This window comes from Schistocerca americana, chromosome 2 (genome assembly GCF_021461395.2).
Source record: "Schistocerca americana isolate TAMUIC-IGC-003095 chromosome 2, iqSchAmer2.1, whole genome shotgun sequence".
Lineage (NCBI taxonomy): Eukaryota > Metazoa > Arthropoda > Insecta > Orthoptera > Acrididae > Schistocerca > Schistocerca americana.
The window spans coordinates 53,793,508-53,814,739 of record NC_060120.1 but is presented as its reverse complement, the minus strand read 5'-3'; the positions used below and the strand labels follow the sequence as shown (position 1 = coordinate 53,814,739).

At 38.2% G+C, this 21,232-nt stretch overlaps 1 protein-coding gene across 3 annotated transcripts in view; it reads right to left on the bottom strand.

Annotated features, from left to right (window-relative positions):
• Positions 1-21,232, bottom strand: part of LOC124594228 (coiled-coil domain-containing protein 39) — a 481,265-nt gene that overhangs the window by 155,940 nt on the left and 304,093 nt on the right. For all 3 annotated transcript variants that reach the window (XM_047132594.1, XM_047132593.1, XM_047132592.1), the window contains 2 exons: positions 19,560-19,775; positions 14,965-15,129 (listed from right to left, as the gene is read on the bottom strand). In XM_047132594.1, coding sequence (XP_046988550.1) covers positions 14,965-15,129; positions 19,560-19,775 — 381 coding nt within the window. The remainder of the gene's footprint in view (positions 1-14,964; positions 15,130-19,559; positions 19,776-21,232) is intronic.

The following is a 21,232-nucleotide window of genomic DNA, read 5'->3' as shown; positions in this document are numbered from 1 at the left end:
ATGGATAACATGGTGTTAGCCACACAGCAACTGGTGTGGCATTATAACTACTGTGTGATGGTGCGTGGTAACCCTAGCTTCATTCTTCCACGTGTCACAACTGCAATGAAATGGAGCACATATGTCAGAGGCCTTCTGGCTATCTATGAGGCTATTAAATAGTTCCAAGCACAACTGAAAACCAGGGAGCTTACTATTTTCACTAATCATAAGCCACTTATGTATACTTTCTGCCAAAGTAAAATCAACTATTTGCCTCAGCAGCACAATCGATGTCTACATAGCCCAGTTCAGCGTGAATGTTAGACACATTTCTGGAATTAAAACATTACAGCCTTTTCTGTGTTAGCAGCATCTCACACACAACTGACTTTGCTCAACTTGCTGAAGCACAACAGACTGTCCAAGAGGTACGCAGTCTACACGAGGATAAATTGTCAGTGTTGGACCTCCAACAGTCTTCCTGTGCTCTCCGTTGCCTTGTTTCCCTTTTCACAATATTCTATAATGTTTTAATTTTATTATCAGATGTGCTAATCTCAGACATAATGCACATACTTCTGGACTATTTAATAACTTTTCTTAATACAGTGCAGTAATTTTTATAATGTTTCACTATTTCGGGATCATTACTCCTTCTAGCTGTAAGATACATTTCCCTCTTCTGTTTACAAGATATTTTTATGCCTTTAGTAAGCCATGGCTTTTTACATGGTTTCTTACAATTACATTTCACTGTTTTCTTAGCGAAACTGTTTTCAAATATACTCACAAAGGTATCATAGGTTCAATTTTAAATCTGCATTATGTTCCCTGTACACCTCATCCCAGTCTCCGTGCTACTCTATCCTGTGCAAGCTTCATCATCTCCCAGTACTTACTGCAACCTACTTCCTTCTGAATCTGCTTAGTGTATTCATCTCTTGGTCTCCCTCTACGATTTTTACCCTCCACGGTGCCCTCCAATGCTAAATTTGTGATCCCCTGATGCCTCAGAACATGTCCTACCAACCGGTCCCTTCTTCTTGTCGAGTTTTGCCATAAACTTCTCTTCTCCCCATTTCTGTTCAATACCTCCTCATTAGTTACGTGATCTACCCATCTAATCTTAAACATTCTTCTGTAGCACCACATTTCAAAAGCTTCTATTCTCTTTTTGTCCAAACTATTTATCGTCCATATTTCACATCCATACATGGCTACACTCCATACAAATACTTTCAGAAACCGCTTCCTGACACTTAAATCTATACTCGATGTTAAGAAATTTCTCTTCGTCAGAAACGCTTTCCTTGCCATTGCCAGTCTACATTTTATATCCTCTCTACTTCGACCATCATCAGTTATTTTGCTCCCCAAATAGCAAAACTCCTTTACTACTTTAAGTGTCTCATTTCCTAATCTAATTCTCTCAGCATCACCCGACTTAATTCAACTACATTCCATTATCCCCGTTTTGCTTTTGTTGATGTTCATCTTATATCCTCCTTTCAAGACACTGTCCATTCCGTTCAACTGCTCTTCCAAGTCCTTTGCTGTCTCTGACAGAATTACAATGTTTTTATTTCTTCTCCATGGACTTTAATACCTACTCCAAAATTTTCTTTTGTTTCCTTTACTGCTTGCTCGATATACAGATTGAATAACACCGGGGACAGGCTACAAACCTGTCTCACTCCCTTCCCAACCGCTGATTCCCTTTCATGCCCCTTGACTCTTATAACTGCCATCTGGTTTCTGTACAAATTGTAAATAGCCTTTCGCTCCCTGTATTTCACCCCTGCCACCTTTAGAATTTGAAAGAGAGTATTCCAGGCAACATTGTCAAAAGCTTTCTCCAAGTCCACAAATGCTAGAAATGAAGGTTTGCCTTTCCTTAATCTATTTTCTAAGATAAGTCGTAGGGTCAGTAATGCCTCACGTGTTCCAACATTTCTGCGGAATCCAAACTGATCCTCACCGAGGTCAACTTCTACCAGTTTTTCCATTCGTCTGTAAAGAATTTGCATTAGTATTTTGCAGCTGTGACTTATTAAACTGATAGCTTGGTAATTTTCACACCTGCCAACACCTGCTTTCTTTGGGATTGGAATTATTATATTCTTCTTGAAGTCTGAGGGTATTTCGCCTGTCTCATACATCTTGCTCACCAGATGGTAGAATTTTGTCAGGACTGGCTCTCCCAAGGCCGTCAGTAGTTCTAACGGAATGTTGTCTACTCCCAGGTCTTTGTTTCGACTTAGGTCTTTCAGTGCTCTGTCAAACTCTTCACGCAGTATCATATCTCCCATTTCATCTTCATCTACATCCTCTTCCATTTCCATAATATTGTCCTCGAGTACTTCGCCCTTGTATAGACCCTCTATATACTCCTTCCACTTTTCTGCTCTCCCTTCTTTGTTTAGAACTGGGTTTCCATCTGAGCTCTTGATATTCATACAAGTGGCTCTCTTTTCTCCATAGGTCTCTTTAATTTTCCTGTAGGCAGTATCTATCTTACCCCTAGTGAGATAAGCCTCTACATCCTTACATTTGTCCTCTAGCCATCCCTGCTTAGCCATTTTGCACTTCCTGTCGATCTCATTGTTGAGACGTTTGTATTCCTTTTTGTCTGCTTCATTTACTGCATTTTTATATTTTCTCCTTTCATCAATTAAATTCAGTATTTCTTCTGTTACCCAAGGATTTCTACTAGCCCTCGTCTTTTTACCTACTAGATCCTCTGCTGCCTTCACTACCTCATTCCTCAGAGCTACCCATTCTTCTTCTACTGTATTTCTTTCCCCCATTCCTGTCAATTGTTCCCTTATGCTCTCCCTGAAACTCTGTACAACCTCTGGTTCTTTCAGTTTATCCAGGTCCCATCTCCTTAAATTCCCAACTTTTTGCAGTTTCTTCAGTTTTAATCTACAGTTCATAACCAATAGTTTGTGGTCAGAGTCCACATCTGCCCCAGGAAATGTCTTACAATTTAAAACCTGGTTCCTAAATCTCTGTCTTACCATTATATAATCTATCTGATACCTTCTAGTATCTCCAGGATTCTTCCATGTACACAACCTTGTTTTATGATTCTTGAACCAAGTGTTAGCTATGATTAAGTTATGCTCTGTGCAAAATTCTACCAGAGTACTAAACTAATACTAATATTTCGAAACTGAAAATTTAACTTTATGTATGTACTTAATTCTCTATTTTATAAAGATTTTTAATATTGCTCTAAATGCCATTATTAGGGCTAGAGTGTCTTTAGAAAGGTGCAAATGTTGACCGTCTGACTAGATTACTGAATGCAAAGTTGTTGATGACTGGTTGGATATCCAATTCATGCAAAACATCTTTGTGGGCATGAAGAACAGCCAAGTTGTTCAATCGCTTCTGTCCCATTGTTGATCAGAGATATGGCTTCAGACATCTAAGGGTGCTAAATGACCATTCTACTGTTGCTGTCATGATTGGAACTACTTGGAGAAGCTTAATGCACTTCGCTACTTCACATAACATTTCTCCAACTTCAGTCTCTTGTGTAATGTATTTTCTTCCATGACGCATGTTTTTTAAGACCAGTTGTTTTTTTTATTAGCGATATCAGCTAATGTATTCAAGTGTAAGCGCAGTCTCTCAATGTCTACGTCATTTTTGAAAAACTCAGTTAATTTTTCCAAATTTGTTTCTTTCACCTCTATTTACTAAAAGCAAGCGCTCTTGTTCAATTGCAATGATGTGTGAGTCCAGTTGAAGCAAACTGCTCAGTAATGCAAGACTGCACCATTTCACAAACATTAATGTAAATCGCTTTGTAGTGTTCCTTTGGGGTTTTGAAAGTGTGCAGTGAGCTGGCTTCATTGTTTTCATACTTCTTTGGTATACTTCGATTCCGAGGAAGCGAAGGATCATCAACTTGTGAAGGTTTTTCTTTTAAACACAATTACCAAAGGTGTTCAAAACTATCACGCCTTCCATTCAATATACAAATCAAGCCCTCATATATTTTTTCCAGATCAGCAACACTTAGATGAGGGAACTGAATTTTTTCATTGACATCCTCTACTGGTTTCACTGCATAGCAATAAAGATGTAAAAAGAAATAAGTCTTGAATTGTAACAGTGACTCAAGGTAGCCTGCACATTGGTAACCCGCCTCTGTTTTGTCTTCTGCAGAAAATGTTTTAAAAAACTCTAGAAGTTCTTCAAAGTTATTCAATATTCTCAAGATACAAGGAGCTCGCATAGTCCATCAAGTCGGGCAAAGGGGTCGTAGACCAGTTTGGTTGTTGGCACTCTCGCAGTGTATGCTTCTGAAAAGTCCCATCCTTTTGTTGGATTCCTTTACAGTGTATATCAAGCCCTTGGCTAAAGACATAATATCTCTCACAGATGTAAGATGGTGGAGACTGTCTACAACTGCCAAGTCTAAACTGTGAGCAGTGCAGTGCACATAACATGCTTTTGGTTGTATATCCAAAACTAACTTTTTTAGTCCTTTGAACTTAACTCTCATATTCGAGGCACCATCATTGCACTGTCCTCTTAAGTTATCCATTGACAAATCAAGACAAGCAAAAAGTCTTTTAAACACTAAACAGAGTTTGTGATTCAGTGTTGGGGGGTCTCGTATAAGCCAATAAAGTCTTAGTTGATGATTAAGGAATCATGGACTATACGAATACAAAATGACACTTGTTCATGAATCGAAGAATCACTTGTTTCATCAACCATAAAAGAAAAATGTTCAGTCTTCTTGATTGAAGCCTATACCTTTCTCAACAGACTTTCCTAGTAGGTCAATGATCTCGTTTTTAATATCGTGGGACATCCACTTACACCCCAAACGCCCTAAGCAATCTTTAAGCTCAGGTATGTCATTCTTTTGGAGTTCCAACAACTGAAAAATATTTGAGTTTACATCTCCATGCCCTCTAATAGCTACTCCTTGTCAGCATAGAAATTGCACAGTAGTAAAAATTGTCTCAAGAGTTAAATGGCCTTTCTTCATATCACTATCTAACCGTTCATTCACCGTTCATTCAAATGGGAGGCCACAATTCGGTTAGTGATACGATTTAGTTTCAGAATACCTTCTTTATGTATAAATGTATTTTTCCAGTTAGAAAACCCTACGGAAGTGAATGCATCTTTTTTTTTTTTTTTTTTTTTTTTTTTTTTTTTTTTTTTTTTTTTTTTTTTTTTTTTTTTTTTGAAGAAAATTGTAACAGATTTTTAGCATCTGCCTCTTTGCAGGTTTTGCAAAAATCTTTTTCGGTAGATGCTTCATATTCTAGCCATGTATATTTGATCAACCAAGACTTCTGAAATGATCTTCCCTTACTGGATTGTCCAGGTTTTGGCTGTGAACGGTTCTCGCCTGAAGATGATAGAGCGATTGATAACACAATAATTGTTGGAGGTTGACTTGCAGTATCATCAACATCCAAGCAAGCCTTCTTGGTAACAAATTTATCCATTGCAAACTTCATTCACAATACACTAAGAGACTAAAGTAAATGAATAAAATATAGTCCTACAAAATAGTTCACTAGACAGTAAAGTTGGAACACTAAACACATCTGCAGCATGCATTGAACAAAACTATCCACATTGAATGACTGTGACTGCAGAGTGGGATTTACATAGCCACGGCATCATAATGTCTCGAAGTGTCAAGGCAATGCAAGGCAGAGGGTTCCAGGCGCTTCTGCTCCAGTCCTTTTGATGTCGTCGCAGCCACTGCGCTGGCCCCGCCGGAGCCAGACATTACCCAAAGGTGCGCGCACCGGGACAAATTCTAAGTGTGCCCACAGCACCGTAACACTATCGTGATTCGCACCACTCTTTTTCAGTTAACATGCTTACTACCATAATAATTATTTGTTTTAACTCATTACTGAATGTATTTTATAAGGTAACTATAGTCAAACAAGGAAAATAAAAAATTCCAACATAATTTTGTGATTTTACCAAGTATAATATAATTAATAATTTTCTTACAATGGAAAACCCAGAATGGAATGTAACAGTGTGGCTTCAGCTCTCTGAGACTGCAGACGTATGTGCAAGTTGCATTTGCGTGAGAGAGAGAGAGAGAGAGAGTGTGTGTGTGTGTGTGTGTGTGTGTGTGTGTGTGTGTGTCTACTGCTGACAAAGGCCTTTATGGCTGAAAGATATAATTGTGTGAATCTTTTTGTTGTGCCTATCGCGACTCAGCATCTCCACTATATGTTGAGTAGCAACTTTCCTTCTCTGGTATTGTAATAATTTTCTTAAATTATTCCACCCTCAGTTTCTAAATCTTCTAAACAAACAAGAAGCTCATCTACTTTGTTTTTTAATCGCCTGATACTCTGATGCAATATATTAACATTACTTTTCACTGTGCTTTTATGTGACATACTAACATTATTTGTCACTGTACTGTTATGAAAATCTTGTGATATTTTCACATCTCTAGTACGTGCCTGTCTGAACTTCTCATTAATCTTAATTTCAATCAATGTACTTCTTCCAAGCTTTATATGAGGCAGTCATTTCTACAGGAAAGCATAAGGTTATTGTGGCAGTTGTATCTACATTATAAGTAATATCAAATTTGTGCCCATTTAGTTCCCAGAAGATATTCCCAGAGAAAAGAGATCTGGAAATCAGTAGAACGAAAAACCAGTCCACAAAAATTTGCAACTTCGACTGGTTTTTCATTCTACTGATTAACAGAAGTTGTTGACGCAAGCTACTCTTACAAAATGCAATGCAAAATGTTTCTTCAAAGGTTTTGGAGATCATATTGCACAGAAAATATCAGTGAAAGTAGATCACCCCATACATCCTGAAAAAACATTAGTAATCATTGCTAGGAATTTCAGTGTACAAAACATAAATACATTTATTAACTGCTTAACTAAAGAGACATGGGAGGAAATATACAGCTGCAGCAAAACAAATGAAAAATTTGATAAATTCCTAAGCAACTTCCGGCATTATTTTGAAGTGAAATTCCTACTCAGAAAAACGAAAACCAGGGAAAAGTGTAAAAAGTTTCATTGAATGAAAGAAGATTTTTCTACAGCATAGCCAAGGAAACCAAAACTACTCCAGAATTTGATGCGTATTTTAAAATATACAAACAGATCCTAAATAAAGTTACCAGAAGGTCAAAAAAGTTAATAAATGACAACTACCTGGAAAAAGCTATAAATAAAATGAAAGCAATGTTGGCCTTTGTTAGGAGAGAAAATGGCAAAACACAGGAAAACACACAGTAACATTAATCTTCTTCAAAATGGAGACAAAATTTCTGACCCACACAGAGTAGCTGATGCATTTAATGTATATTTCACGAAATAGCAAACAAATTGGTGTAAAAACAGCAAGAAACAGCTTCTGGAAACAGAGATGAGCAAAAGGTTAAATGAAAAAACAATATTTTTGTGTCCAACAGATGAAAAGAAAATACTGAATATTATAAAGGAATTAAAATCAAAATTTTCTTGAGTTATAGACAATGTTCTCAATTACACATTTAAAAAATGTGCAACAGTATTGACTAAGCCTCTAAGTTATCTTTGCAGCTCTTCATTGTGCAGTGGTATTTTCCCAGAGAAACTAAAAATGGCCAAGGTGAGATCTCTTTTCAAGAAGGAACATCAGACAAATGAAAAGAACTACAGACCAAAAGTTTTGCTATCTGCTTTTTCTGAAATACTGGAATAAAGATTTTTTTATATATAAAGACTGATTTCATTCATAGAAAAAAAAAATTTTGTATCAAATACCAAACACGGGTTCAGGAAAGTCAGATCGACAGAAAGTGCCATTTTTGACTTTGTTTACCAAGTCTTGACTGCAATAGACCAGAAAGAACATGTATCAGCAATATTTCTGGACCTCACGAAAGCTTTTGATGTGATAGACCACAACTTACTACTTAAAAAATTGCAGTATGTAGGAATTAGGAGCCTGGCACATGAGTGGATGACATCATGCTTAACAATCACAGAGCAGATAGTTGAAATCATGTATCAGGAAGAAAACATTATGCACTCCCACCAACTGAAAAGAAAAGAAATTAAGTATGGTGTTGCCCAAGGTTCTATCTTGGGCCCAGTGATGTTCTTAATATTTATCAATGACCTAGAATAATCTAGTGATTCCCAAAAATACATAAAATTTGCGGATGACTCAATGTATTGATAATAGGCCACAATGCTGCAGAACCACAATAGGAAGTACAAAATTGCACCACACACACTATAAAATGGTTCACTACAAACAATCTTATGGTTGACACAGAGAAAACTGTTGCAGTGCACCTTCAGACAACACACAATAAACATCCATTAACCCCCCCACCATAAATCTATTTAATAAAAAACTGAAAACTGTAAACTAAACAAAATTTCTGGGATTATGGATTCAGGACAACATGAAGTGGGACACACACACATCAAATACATCAGCCAAAAACTTAGTACAATATGCTATGGCATAGAAATATTTGCAACCTATCCAACAAAAGAAACACTAAAAAATGTGTATTACGCCCTAGTGGAATCACTGCTGCAATTTTTGTGGGGAATTTGACAATTAGCAAAAGCTGCTTCATAGCACAGAAGAGGATCATAAGGGCAATTGAAAATGCCACACCCGGAAATTCTTGCAAATGCCTTTTTAAAACACTCCAGATACTACCACTACCATGCCTGTACATTCTTGAGATAATTACATACACAAAAAATTTCAGAAACTAAAAACAACCACAACGGAGGGGTATCTGTTGAGAGGCCAGACAAACGTGTGGTTCCTGAAGAGGGGCAGCAGCCTTTTCAGTAGTTGCAGGGGCAACAGTCTGGATGATTGACTGATCTGGCCTTGTAACAATAACCAAAACGGCCTTGCTGTGCTGGTACTGCGAACGGCTGAAAGCAAGGGGAAACTACAGCCGTAATTTTTCCCGAGGGCATGCAGCTTTACTGTATGATTACATGATGATGGCGTCCTCTTGGGTAAAATATTCCGGAGGTAAAATAGTCCCCCATTCGGATCTCCGGGCGGGGACTACTCAAGAGGATGTCGTTATCAGGAGAAAGAAAACAGGCGTTCTGCGGATCGGAGCGTGGAATGTCAGATCCCTTAATCGGGCAGGTAGGTTAGAAAATTTAAAAAGGGAAATGGATAGGTTGAAGTTAGATATAGTGGGAATTAGTGAAGTTCGGTGGCAGGAGGAACAAGACTTCTGGTCAGGTGACTACAGGGTTATAAACACAAAATCAAATAGGGGTAATGCAGGAGTAGGTTTAATAATGAATAGGAAAATAGGAATGCGGGTAAGCTACTACAAACAGCATAGTGAACGCATTATTGTGGCCAAGATAGATACGAAGCCCACACCTACTACAGTAGTACAAGTTTATATGCCAACTAGCTCTGCAGATGACGAAGAAATTGAAGAAATGTATGATGAAATAAAAGAAATTATTCAGATTGTGAAGGGAGACGAAAATTTAATAGTCATGGGTGACTGGAATTCGAGTGTAGGAAAAGGGAGAGAAGGAAACATAGTAGGTGAATATGGATTGGGGGACAGAAATGAAAGAGGAAGCCGCCTGGTAGAATTTTGCACAGAGCACAACATAATCATAACTAACACTTGGTTTAAGAATCATGAAAGAAGGTTGTATACATGGAAGAACCCTGGAGATACTAAAAGGTATCAGATAGATTATATAATGGTAAGACAGAGATTTAGGAACCAGGTTTTAAATTGTAAGACATTTCCAGGGGCAGATGTGGACTCTGACCACAATCTATTGGTTATGACCTGTAGATTAAAACTGAAGAAACTGCAAAAAGGTGGGAATTTAAGGAGATGGGACCTGGATAAACTAAAAGAACCAGAGGTTGTACAGAGATTCAGGGAGAGCATAAGGGAGCAATGGACAGGAATGGGGGAAAGAAATACAGTAGAAGAAGAATGGGTAGCTTTGAGGGATGAAGTAGTGAAGGCAGTAGAGGATCAAGTAGGTAAAAAGACGAGGGCTAGTAGAAATCCTTGGGTAACAGAAGAAATATTGAATTTAATTGATGAAAGGAGAAAATATAAAAATGCAGTAAGTGAAACAGGCAAAAAGGAATACAAACGTCTCAAAAATGATATCGACAGGAAGTGCAAAATGGCTAAGCAGGGATGGCTAGAGGACAAATGTAAGGATGTAGAGGCTTATCTCACTAGGGGTAAGATAGATACCGCCTACAGGAAAATTAAAGAGACCTTTGGAGATAAGAGAACCACTTGTATGAATATCAAGAGCTCAGATGGAAACCCAGTTCTAAGCAAAGAAGGGAAAGCAGAAAGGTGGAAGGAGTATATAGAGGGTCTATACAAGGGCGATGTACTTGAGGACAATATTATGGAAATGGAAGAGGATGTAGATGAAGATGAAATGGGAGATATGATACTGCGTGAAGAGTTTGACAGAGCACTGAAAGACCTGAGTCGAAACAAGGCCCCGGAGTAGACAATATTCCATTGGAACTACTGACGGCCGTGGGAGAGCCAGTCCTGACAAAACTCTACCATCTGGTGAGCAAGATGTATGAAACAGGCGAAATACCCTCAGACTTCAAGAAGAATATAATAATTCCAATCCCAAAGAAAGCAGGTGTTGACAGATGTGAAAATTACCGAACTATCAGCTTAATAAGTCACAGCTGCAAAATACTAACACGAATTCTTTACAGACGAATGGAAAAACTAGTAGAAGCCAACCTCGGGGAAGATCAGTTTGGATTCCGTAGAAACACTGGAACACGTGAGGCAATACTGACCTTACGACTTATCTTAGAACAAAGATTAAGGAAAGGCAAACCTACGTTTCTAGCATTTGTAGACTTAGAGAAAGCTTTTGACAATGTTGACTGGAATACTCTCTTTCAAATTCTAAAGGTGGCAGGGGTAAAATACAGGGAGCGAAAGGCTATTTCCAATTTGTACAGAAACCAGATGGCAGTTATAAGAGTCGAGGGACATGAAAGGGAAGCAGTGGTTGGGCAGGGAGTAAAAAGAGTTGTAGCCTGTCCCCGATGTTGTTCAATCTGTATATTGAGCAAGCAGTAAAGGAAACAAAAGAAAAATTCGGAGTAGGTATTAAAATTCATGGAGAAGAAATAAAAACTTTGAGGTTCGCGGATGACATTGTAATTCTGTCAGAGACAGCAAAGGACTTGGAAGAGCAGTTGAATGGAATGGACAGTGTCTTGAAAGGAGGATATAAGATTAACATCAACAAAAGCAAAACAAGGATAATGGAATGTAGTCTAATTAAGTCGGGTGATGCTGAGGGAATTAGATTAGGAAATGAGGCACTTAAAGTAGTAAAGGAGTTTTGCTATTTGGGGAGCAAAATAACTGATGATGGTCGAAGTAGAGAGGATATAAAATGTAGGCTGGCAATGGCAAGGAAAGCGTTTCTGAAGAAGAGAAATTTGTTAACATCCAGTATTGATTTAAGTGTCAGGAAGTCATTTCTGAAAGTATTCGTATGGAGTGTAGCCATGTATGGAAGTGAAACATGGACGATAAATAGTTTGGACAAGAAGAGAATAGAAGCTTTCGAAATGTGGTGCTACAGAAGAATGCTGAAGATTAGATGGGTAGATCACATAACTAATGAGGAAGTATTGAATAGGATTGGGGAGAAGAGAAGTTTGTGGCACAACTTGACCAGAAGAAGGGATCGGTTGGTAGGACATGTTCTGAGGCATCAAGGGATCACCAATTTAGTATTGGAGGGCAGTGTGGAGGGTAAAAATCGTAGGGGGAGACCAAGAGATGAATACACTAAGCAGATTCAGAAGGATGTAGGTTGCAGTAGGTACTGGGAGATGAAAAAGCTTGCACAGGATAGAGTAGCATGGAGAGCTGCATCAAACCAGTCTCAGGACTGAAGACCACAACAACAACAAAAACAACATAGTATGTACAAATCAAGCAGTCCATGCACATGACACAAGGCGAAAATCAGACTTCCACAGCAAACATGCAAGCACAACACTTAGACAAAATGGACCAATGCAAACTGGCAAAAAACTTTACAATAAACTTCCCCACTACATCAAGGAAATAAAAGAAACACAAAAAGTCAAAGTGGCTTTGAAAACATATTTACAGGACATGTGCTATTATATTGTAAACGAATATCTGTTAACATAAATTTAAATTATTTCCTTTGGTAAATGAATATCTGTTGACATAAATTTAAATTATTTTTATCTTGCATTGTGTGTCTGAAATACTTCTCTTATCTATTGTACGATATATTAGAATGAAAAAAATCAATTATTGACAAAATTATTTAATTGGATAGATAAAAAGCTACGCACCAAGCGGTGGCGGAACACACACATAAAATACCGTTGTAATTGGTAAGCTTTCAGAGCCAGTGGCTAGTTCTTCAGGAAAAAGGGTTGAAGGGGAAGGAAGAAGGGTGAAAGAAAAGGACTGGAAAGATCTAGGAAATGGGGTAGATTTCAGGAAAGTCACCCAGAACCACAGGTCAGAGGAGACTTTCCCAAAACCTACCCCTTTTCCTAGGTTAATTCCTTCTCATCCTGTACAGCAAGTCTCCCCAGACCCACGGTTCTGGGTGACTTTCCCGAAGCCTACCCCCTTTTCCTTCACCCTTCTTCTTTCCCATTCAACCCTTCTGCCTGAAGAAGGAGCCACTGGCTCTGGAAGCTTGCCAATTACAACAGTTTTTATGTGTGTGTACTGCAGCTGCTTGGTGAATAATAGGCTGTTTATCTAGACAATTAAATAATTTAGTGCTATAAATTATGTTGTGCTCGTTGTACTTTATATTAATGTATTGTATTTCAATGATTACTGTACTGTATCATGTGCTTATACTATTTAGGTTATTGAATCAATGTTACTGTTTTGTAACATGTATTTGAAATTGTGTACTAATGTACAAAGTAAGCTATAACCCACAAAAAATATTTGATGAATGGATACTTAACAAATAAATAAATAAATGGTACCCTGTACTACTACTACTAGTCATTTCCTTTTCTGTTCAACTCACAAACAGAGCGAGGAAAAAATGATTGTCTATATGCCTCTGTATGAGCCCTCATCTCTCTAATCTTATCTTCATGATCCTTACATGAGATGTACATGCGGCAGTAGAATCACCCTACAGTCAGTCTCAAATACCGCAAATACTGGTTCTCTAAATTTTCTCAATAGTGCTCCTTGAAGTTCCTGAAGCATCTTCATATTACTTGCACATTGTTCAACTGACTGGAAACAAATTTAGCAGTCCACCTCTGAATTACTTTGATGTCTTCCTTTAATCTGATCTGGAGCAGATTCCAAACACTCAAACAGTAGTAAGTAATGGGTTGCACTAGTGTACTGTATGTGGTCTCCTTTGCAGATGAACCACACATTCCTAAAATTCTCTCAATAAACCAAAGTCAACCATTCACCTTCCCTATTACAGTCCTTACATGCCATTCCTTGTTATACTGCTCTGCAGCACTATGTCCAGGAATTTAATCGACTGACTTTGTCAAGCAGCACACCTCTAATACTGTATTCAAACGTTATGGGTTTGTTTTTCCTACTCATCCAAATTAACGTACATTTTTCTAGATATAGAGCTAGCTAGCATTCATCACACCAACTCCAAATTTGCTCTAAATCATCAGGTATCCTCCTACAGTCACTGAATGATCACACTTTCCCATACACAAAAGCATCATCAACAAACAGCCACAGACTGCTGTTTATCCTGTCCACCCGATTATTTAGTATAACAGCAGTCCTATCACACTTCCCTGTGGCATTCCCGATTATACCCTTGTTTCTGATGAACACTTGCGATCGAGAACAGCATACTGAATTCTGTTACCTACGAATTCTTCAAGCCACTTACATATGTGGGAATCTATTCCATATGCTTGTACTTTTGTTAGCAGCCAGCTGTGTGGCACCACGTGAAATGCTTTATGGAAATCTAGGAATATGGAATCCACCTGTTGCCCTTTATCCATGGTTCGCTGGATCTCATATGAGAAAAGGGCAAGATGAGTTTTGCATGAACAAAGGTTTGTAAAACATAGATAATTTGTGAACAGAAGATTTTCCCTTGCAGAAAAATTTTTTATATTCAAACTGAGAATATGTTCAAGGATTCTGCCACAAAAAATGATGATGATCATGATGACAAAATACCAGCTTAGTTTTAAATGGCCAAGCACTACTTCTTTTTTCCCTTTCTATTAAATTAAGTTTCAGTTATTAAAATGTCAGATCACAATAATAAATTTCATTTTATTTGTCATAAGCTTTGAAACTGCTTTTTTCACTCCAAGCATAGTTACTGTTATTCTCCCAGAAATGGTTCTCACATTTGGGAGTCTCAGATTGCACTGTTAAAAAGAATTCTATGAAAATAACTCAGGTTAAATGAAAAATCATTAATGTTTTTTGTAACCCTAATTGCACCTAAGTTTGTTTCCTTTACAATAACTTGCCAAACCACTGCCGTCACACATTTTACTTGTTCTGGTTAAGCTTTGGAAAAGATCAACAAAATACTGACAAAATTAATTCTATGTTATGTTTGATAAACTAGACATCGTGTATTAATGACTATGTCAATCTCTTTACTTTTGCTGTAGTTATAATGATTGTAGAGCTACCCACTGAACATCTGATTCCACAATTATGGTCATTACGTATCTTTAATAATCTAGTGTGTTTGTGATATACACCATCACTCACTCCTGATAACCAAAAACAACAATGTAAGATGTTAACTACAATGTCAGGTACATAGCATAAACTGAGAAAGACATATATAGTTGTTACACGGCAGAATACAATAACATAAATTCGCAAGCATCACAATATTAATTTAAAACAAAAGACAGAAAAATTATTTATAGTTATCTACACATGCTTACATCAACTCTCTGGACCTCTGCAGTCAGCACAGTCACTTTCTCTGTCTTCTCATCCAAAATCTTGTGCATTTCATTAAGTTTTTCATCCTCAGCGGCTCTGGACTCTTCGTCAGTCTTGCCTTTCATTCGTGCTATTCGGGATTCTAGCCGCTGCACTTCATAGTCCTACAAGAATAATAAAGGATGTAGAAATAAATTACAGTCTGGCCTGTAATGGCAGGTGGTTCCTCAATTTGAATTATACTGACTGTGCCAACAGTCTTCAACATAAATATAATTTGTCAGTTTTGAGTGCAGGCAGAAATAACAAGCATCCACTTTCAAGTGAAGGGCACTTATTAATGGAAGCATAAACAGCTGACTTAGTATTGCATTTTCAAAGTAATATCAAAAGTGATACTTACAAAGTCAGTCTTTGTACACAATTATAAAAACAAAAACAATGAATATGTGCATATCTTACTTTCATATTATTTGTATTGTAGAGAGAACTGTTCTCTGCAATGAATGTAAAAACATGATTACATGTATGGCTCCTGTTGAAACTGTTTTAACTGCCCCGTTTCATGAAAGCTTCCTTTGTAGGTTTTACTTTGGACTTAAATTTCATTGTGAAAAAATTAATTATCTGTATGTGATTGCATTAACAGGTGTGTAACACTTGAAAACTTAAGTTTTTCTGAAACTAGGTTTGTAGTTGTGGTTTAAAACAAAAGTAAAATTTAGAGTCCAATCACAACATTGCAGAATCCTTTCCCTGCATTATTCAATGTATTCTTGAACAAAGGAAACTCCAGGTTGGAATATGAAATTATAAGGAAAAGGTAGTTTCTACTTAAGTAAAGATGATATGCTAAGTTTCAGACAGGCACAACGAAGAGACACTACACAGTAGCTTTCAGCCAAAGTCTTTTTCAGAAAAAGAAACAAACACACATTCATTCACATGAGCAAACACATGTCATGCACACATGGCTGCCATCTCCTGCAGCTCAGACTAGAATGTAATTGTTATTTAGAATGGAAGAAGCAATCTGTATGCGTGTGTGGAGGGAGGGGGGGGGGGGGGGGGGGGGGGGGAGAGTGTGCTGTCTGATAGAGCATGTGGGGACTAGGCAGCTAACAAGAGCAGGATCAGGAAGCTATTGGGCAGGGATACAGGGAGTGAGAAAGGAGAGGAGCAGGGAAGGGGAAATATGGCTGGGTGCACTGACAGATGGTGGTACACAAAAAGGTTGGGAAACGAGAATAGGGAGGAGGTGATAGAACAGGGGGGATGGATACTGTTGGATGGAGGGTGTGGGACAGTAGGTTACCAAAGGTTGAATCCGGTATAATTATGGGTGTGGAGAATGTGTTGTAAGGATAATTTACATCTGCACAGTTAAGATAAGCTGGAGGTGAAGGGGAGGATCCATATGGTTTGGGTAGTGAAGCAGCCATTGAAATCAAGCATGTTATGTTCAGGTGCATGCTGTGCTAAAGGGTGGTCTGATTTGCTCTTGGCCACAATTTGGCAGGGGCCATTCATTCTGGCAGATAGCTGGTTGGTAGTCATACTAATATAAAAGTCTGTGTCTGTGATTGCAACAGAGCTAATTTATGACATGGCACGCTTGTTTAAAGGTGGCCTGTGTTTTGATGGGGTAGCATAAGTATGTGACTGGACTGGAGTAGGAAGCACAGGGTGGAGGAATTGAAAGGGTCCTGCACCTGTGCCTTCCACAGGCATATGATCCCTGTGGCAAGGGGTTGGGATTGGAGTAGTGTAAGGATGGAATAGGATGTTGTGGTGTCAATGGTACACCATTTTAGGAGAGGTGGGATCTTGGATAGGATGTCCTTCATTTCAGGGCATGATGATAGGTAATAAAAGCCCTCATAAATTATGTGGTTCAGTTGTTCCAGTCCGTGTTGGTACTGGGTGACAAATGGGGCACTCCTTTGTAAATAGTTCTTGGGGTTGGTGGGAGGATTGGGGTGTGACATGAAATGGCATGGGAGATCTATTTGCGTATTAGGTCTGTGAATAACACCTGTTTGTGAAGATCTCAGCACATTGAGCAAGGAAGTTCTTGTTACTGTAGATATGCCACACCTGGGTGGCCAGACTGAGTGGGAAGGACTTTTTGGTGTGGAAGCGATGATAGCTGTCAAAATACTGGTACTGTTAGTAGTAGTGGATTTAATGTGGACAAAACTGTGGATAAAACCATCAGTGAGGAGGAGGTAATGTCCAGGAAGGTGGTAAGCTAGGTAGAGGAAGACTAGGTGAAGTGGATGGGAGTGCTGTTGGGGTTGTGAAGGAATGAAATAGGGTGTCTTGGTCCCGAATCAAATTAAAAAGATCTAATCACTGAACCTGAACCAGAATAGATGTTTTGTGGTTCTGGAAGCTAGGCAGTCTCCTCTAGAAGGCCCATAAAGCCCATAAGGGTTGGTATATGAGGGTACTATGCAAGTGCACATGGCTGTGCTGTGGATTTGTTTTATACCTTCCATTCCAAGGAGAAGTAGTTGTGTGTTAGGATATAGTTAGTAAAGTGTACAAGGAATGAGGTAGTGGGCTGGAGTCTGAAGTATGTTGGGAAAGATAGTGTTCAATAGGGGTAACACCAAGGGCATGAGGCATGTTGGTGTATAGGCAGGTAGCATCAACAGTGGCAAGTAGGGATCCTGGAGGTAAAGGGGTGGGGTGGTAGAGAGTCAGTGAAGGAAGTGGCTGGTCTCTTTGATTACAGGCAGTTGGTTGGAGGTATTGGTCAATGAGACCAGAAATTCTTTCAGTGGGGGCACAATAACCAGCTACAATGGGGTGTCCAGGATTATAGGGTTTGTGGATTTTGAGGAGCATGTTGAAGGTGGGCATGCAGGGTGTCATTGGATTGAGGAGGGAAATGGATTGAGGGAAGAGGTTGTGGGAAGGGCCTTAGGCTTTAAGCAGATATTGATGGTTATGTTGGACATCTGGGATGGGATCACTCTGGCACATTTAATAGGTGGAGACATCAGTTAATTACCAGAAGCCTGCCGCCAGGTAGTCACTGCAACTTTCATTTATCAACTTATTTCATAGTTGAATTAATGGTGGGAAGGAAAGTGTATTACTTCATCCATGTCTGCAGGTGCAGATACTGAACTGTCTCAAGACCATGGCCATCTGCAAAATGAGGTTATCTTTGACACTCTCCAATAATGCCCATATTTTATTGAAACGACAAAAGACAGTTCTTATGCAGCACTTTTTCAGTATGCACCTGATTTTTCCTGATAGCATGCCGGTTATGGCATAAAGGCTGTGGCTACCTCTTCCTCCGTGATTTCTTCCATCTCCACAGGTTGTCCTATAGTGGTGGGGCAATGAGCATGCTTAATCTTTCATTCTGAGTATCCAAATTTCGAAACAGAGTTATGAAGTGTCCTGTTCCTGGGGCAGGCTCCCTGCATCTAAGGTGGTGTGCACCATGTGTACTAGTACATTTAATACCTCATTCCTCTGTGCAGGATGGTGGCAGCTATTTCTGTGTTAATGCAGGTCAGAGTGTGTTTTCTTCTGATACATGCCATGGCTCAGGTTGTCATTAGATCTTCTCTTGACCATGAAGCCCAGGAATGTTAGCCTTCCTTCTTCTTCAGTTTCCATAGCAAATCTGATGTTGGAATGTATATTCAGATGTACAAGGATTCAAGGAGTTTGTCCCTTCCATGGGACCAGATGATGAACATGTCATTTAAATAATAGAAAAAGCAGATGTGTTTCCATTTGGATGACATCAGGGCCTGTTTCTCAAAGTGCTCAAAGTGCATTTACCCACGTAAGGACTTAGTACCTCCATCAGGTATTTTGACAGCAAATACCTAGGAGCCTGGATGTTACTGTCAATGCGGCATAATGGCACCCCATTTTTGTGGACCTTGGGGAGTCCATAAAGGAGACTGCCACCACAAGGACATGTACTGCCAAGACTTCATGGATCCAATAAGGTCTTCCTTCTATCAATTGACAGAGGACATCTCACAAAATGTTTAAATTTGTATCCACACCCTTACCGTCAAACAAGAGACACATTTGCTAATGTGAGCCACAATAATCAGAAGTTCAGAACAAACAAATTAGCATTCGTATTAACCTGAGTCATGTAAAAGATTAAACTACTGAGTATGCATAAATAATGTAATTGCATAGATAAAAAATTTACTCACCAAGCGGCAGCAGAACACACACATAAAAGAAGGTTACAATCAGGCAAGCTTCCGGAGCCAGTGGCTCCTTCTTCCAGCAGAAAGATTGAAGAGGAAGGAAGAAGGACAAAGGAAAATGACTGGAGAGTTCTAACAAAAGGGGTAGATTTCGGAAAAGTCACACAGAACAATCAGTCAGGGGGGACTTGTCAGAAAGGGTGAGAAGGAAAGAATGATTGTTCAATTGCTTATCCATAAAGTTCAATCAGTTCCAAGCCATAACACACTAATTATGGAATAAAAGTAATATTTGTCTGAAGTTCATTTTAAAATGTAGCTCCAAATATTTTCTAATGTAATATCTTCATTTCAGTAGCTTATATTATCAGACTTCAATATTTAATAGAACATACCAAACCATACAGTATTTCTTCCTGGCGAATAGCTTCCTTTTCTAAATTTTGAGTCTGTTGGTGTATTTGGGCTTTCGAAGACTGCACACACTTTATTTCTGATTCCTGTAGCTCTTTACGTTGTGCAAGGTCATTTATTCTGTATCGTACACGAAACAAAACATCTCGTGCACGAGTATTTTCTCTTTCCATAGCATGTAATGCTCGTTCTTCAGCCTGCAAATGTTCACAGACATTTAACATCTCTGATATATCTGTTTTATGTTAATGAAACTGATAAAAAAAACACAAACTATATGTATATTACATATACTGAAAAAATATAGAGAATTAGCTAAGCCCTTTGTCAGAAAAAGCATCTCTGAAACTTCTGATAAGTTATTAAATTTTTCTAAGCTTTCTGCACTTAAAATTCTGTAACAAGATACCTGGTGTTTTCTAATTGCCAAAATTCAAATATGCTTCACCAAGAGAGAGGATGGTTGATAGATCTGATAAGCTTTGGTGAAATGTCATAAACTGGGAAGAACTAGAGTTAAATAACTGTAAATTCTTATGAAACATGAACAGAATCTTGGACAGTAACATTAGCAACATTAAGACCCGCACTAGCCAAGTGAAGCTGCCTATTGTGCTCTGTTTTGAAATTCCTTGATTATAACCAGAATATTAAAACTCAAGGGAGGATAGAGCAACATTAACACTGAAGGAAACACCATCAAATAATAATAATAATAATAATAATAATAATAAACTTGAAATAACTTATAAAAGTATCACAAGATGAAGACAAAATCTAGAAAAAAATAAATTTTTCAGTATGCCCAACTGTTTACAGAGCTGTCTACAAGAGGTTCTAAAGTGGATGTATAATACTCCATTACATAATTCTGAGAAAGAAACACTTTTTTCTTCAGTGACAAGTTACCCAGGAGTATGATGCTATAAGACATAAGCGAATGAAAAGAAGATAAATAAGCCAACTTTCTGATATTTTTGTTGTCAGAATCTGACATTATCGATAACGCAAAAGTTGCAGAGATTATATGTTTAAGAGAATCTGTAACATGTCACTTCCAGTTCAGGTTGTTATCAGTAGAAACACCTAAGAATATAGAATATTCTGGTTCATTAACTGATTTACCCTCATACCTTATTTGTAATGGCGTTATCGGACTTTGTGCAGACTGAACTGTATCATGTATTGTGTTTTATATAAATTCAGTGAGTTAGTTATTTGCATGTTCCATGGATTAGAACTGCAACCTCTCACAATGATGTGGAGTGAGCCAGTTATAGTACATCTCAGCAGAAAATATAGCAAAATGCTGACCACTGACATGATTTCATATTTTTTTATTTAAATACATACATACAGCAAGTTATGCTTAATTACAAAATGTTCAATATGTCTTTTCCCCTGTAGGTGACTTGCTACAACAAATAATTGCATAGTTGTCCAGTATAATGTGTTAATGAAAAAATATTTATTCGCAAAAACTCACAATGAGAAGAAACTAAAAGAAACAACAGAGAAGTAACAAAAACTAGGAGACTCTATAGTCTTACAGCAAAGATAAAAAACAACACATGACCAGAAAAAAACTCTCGCACCCTTTTGATATCACTTTGCACCAGACATGAAAAATATCACTGCCACACAACCCCCCCCC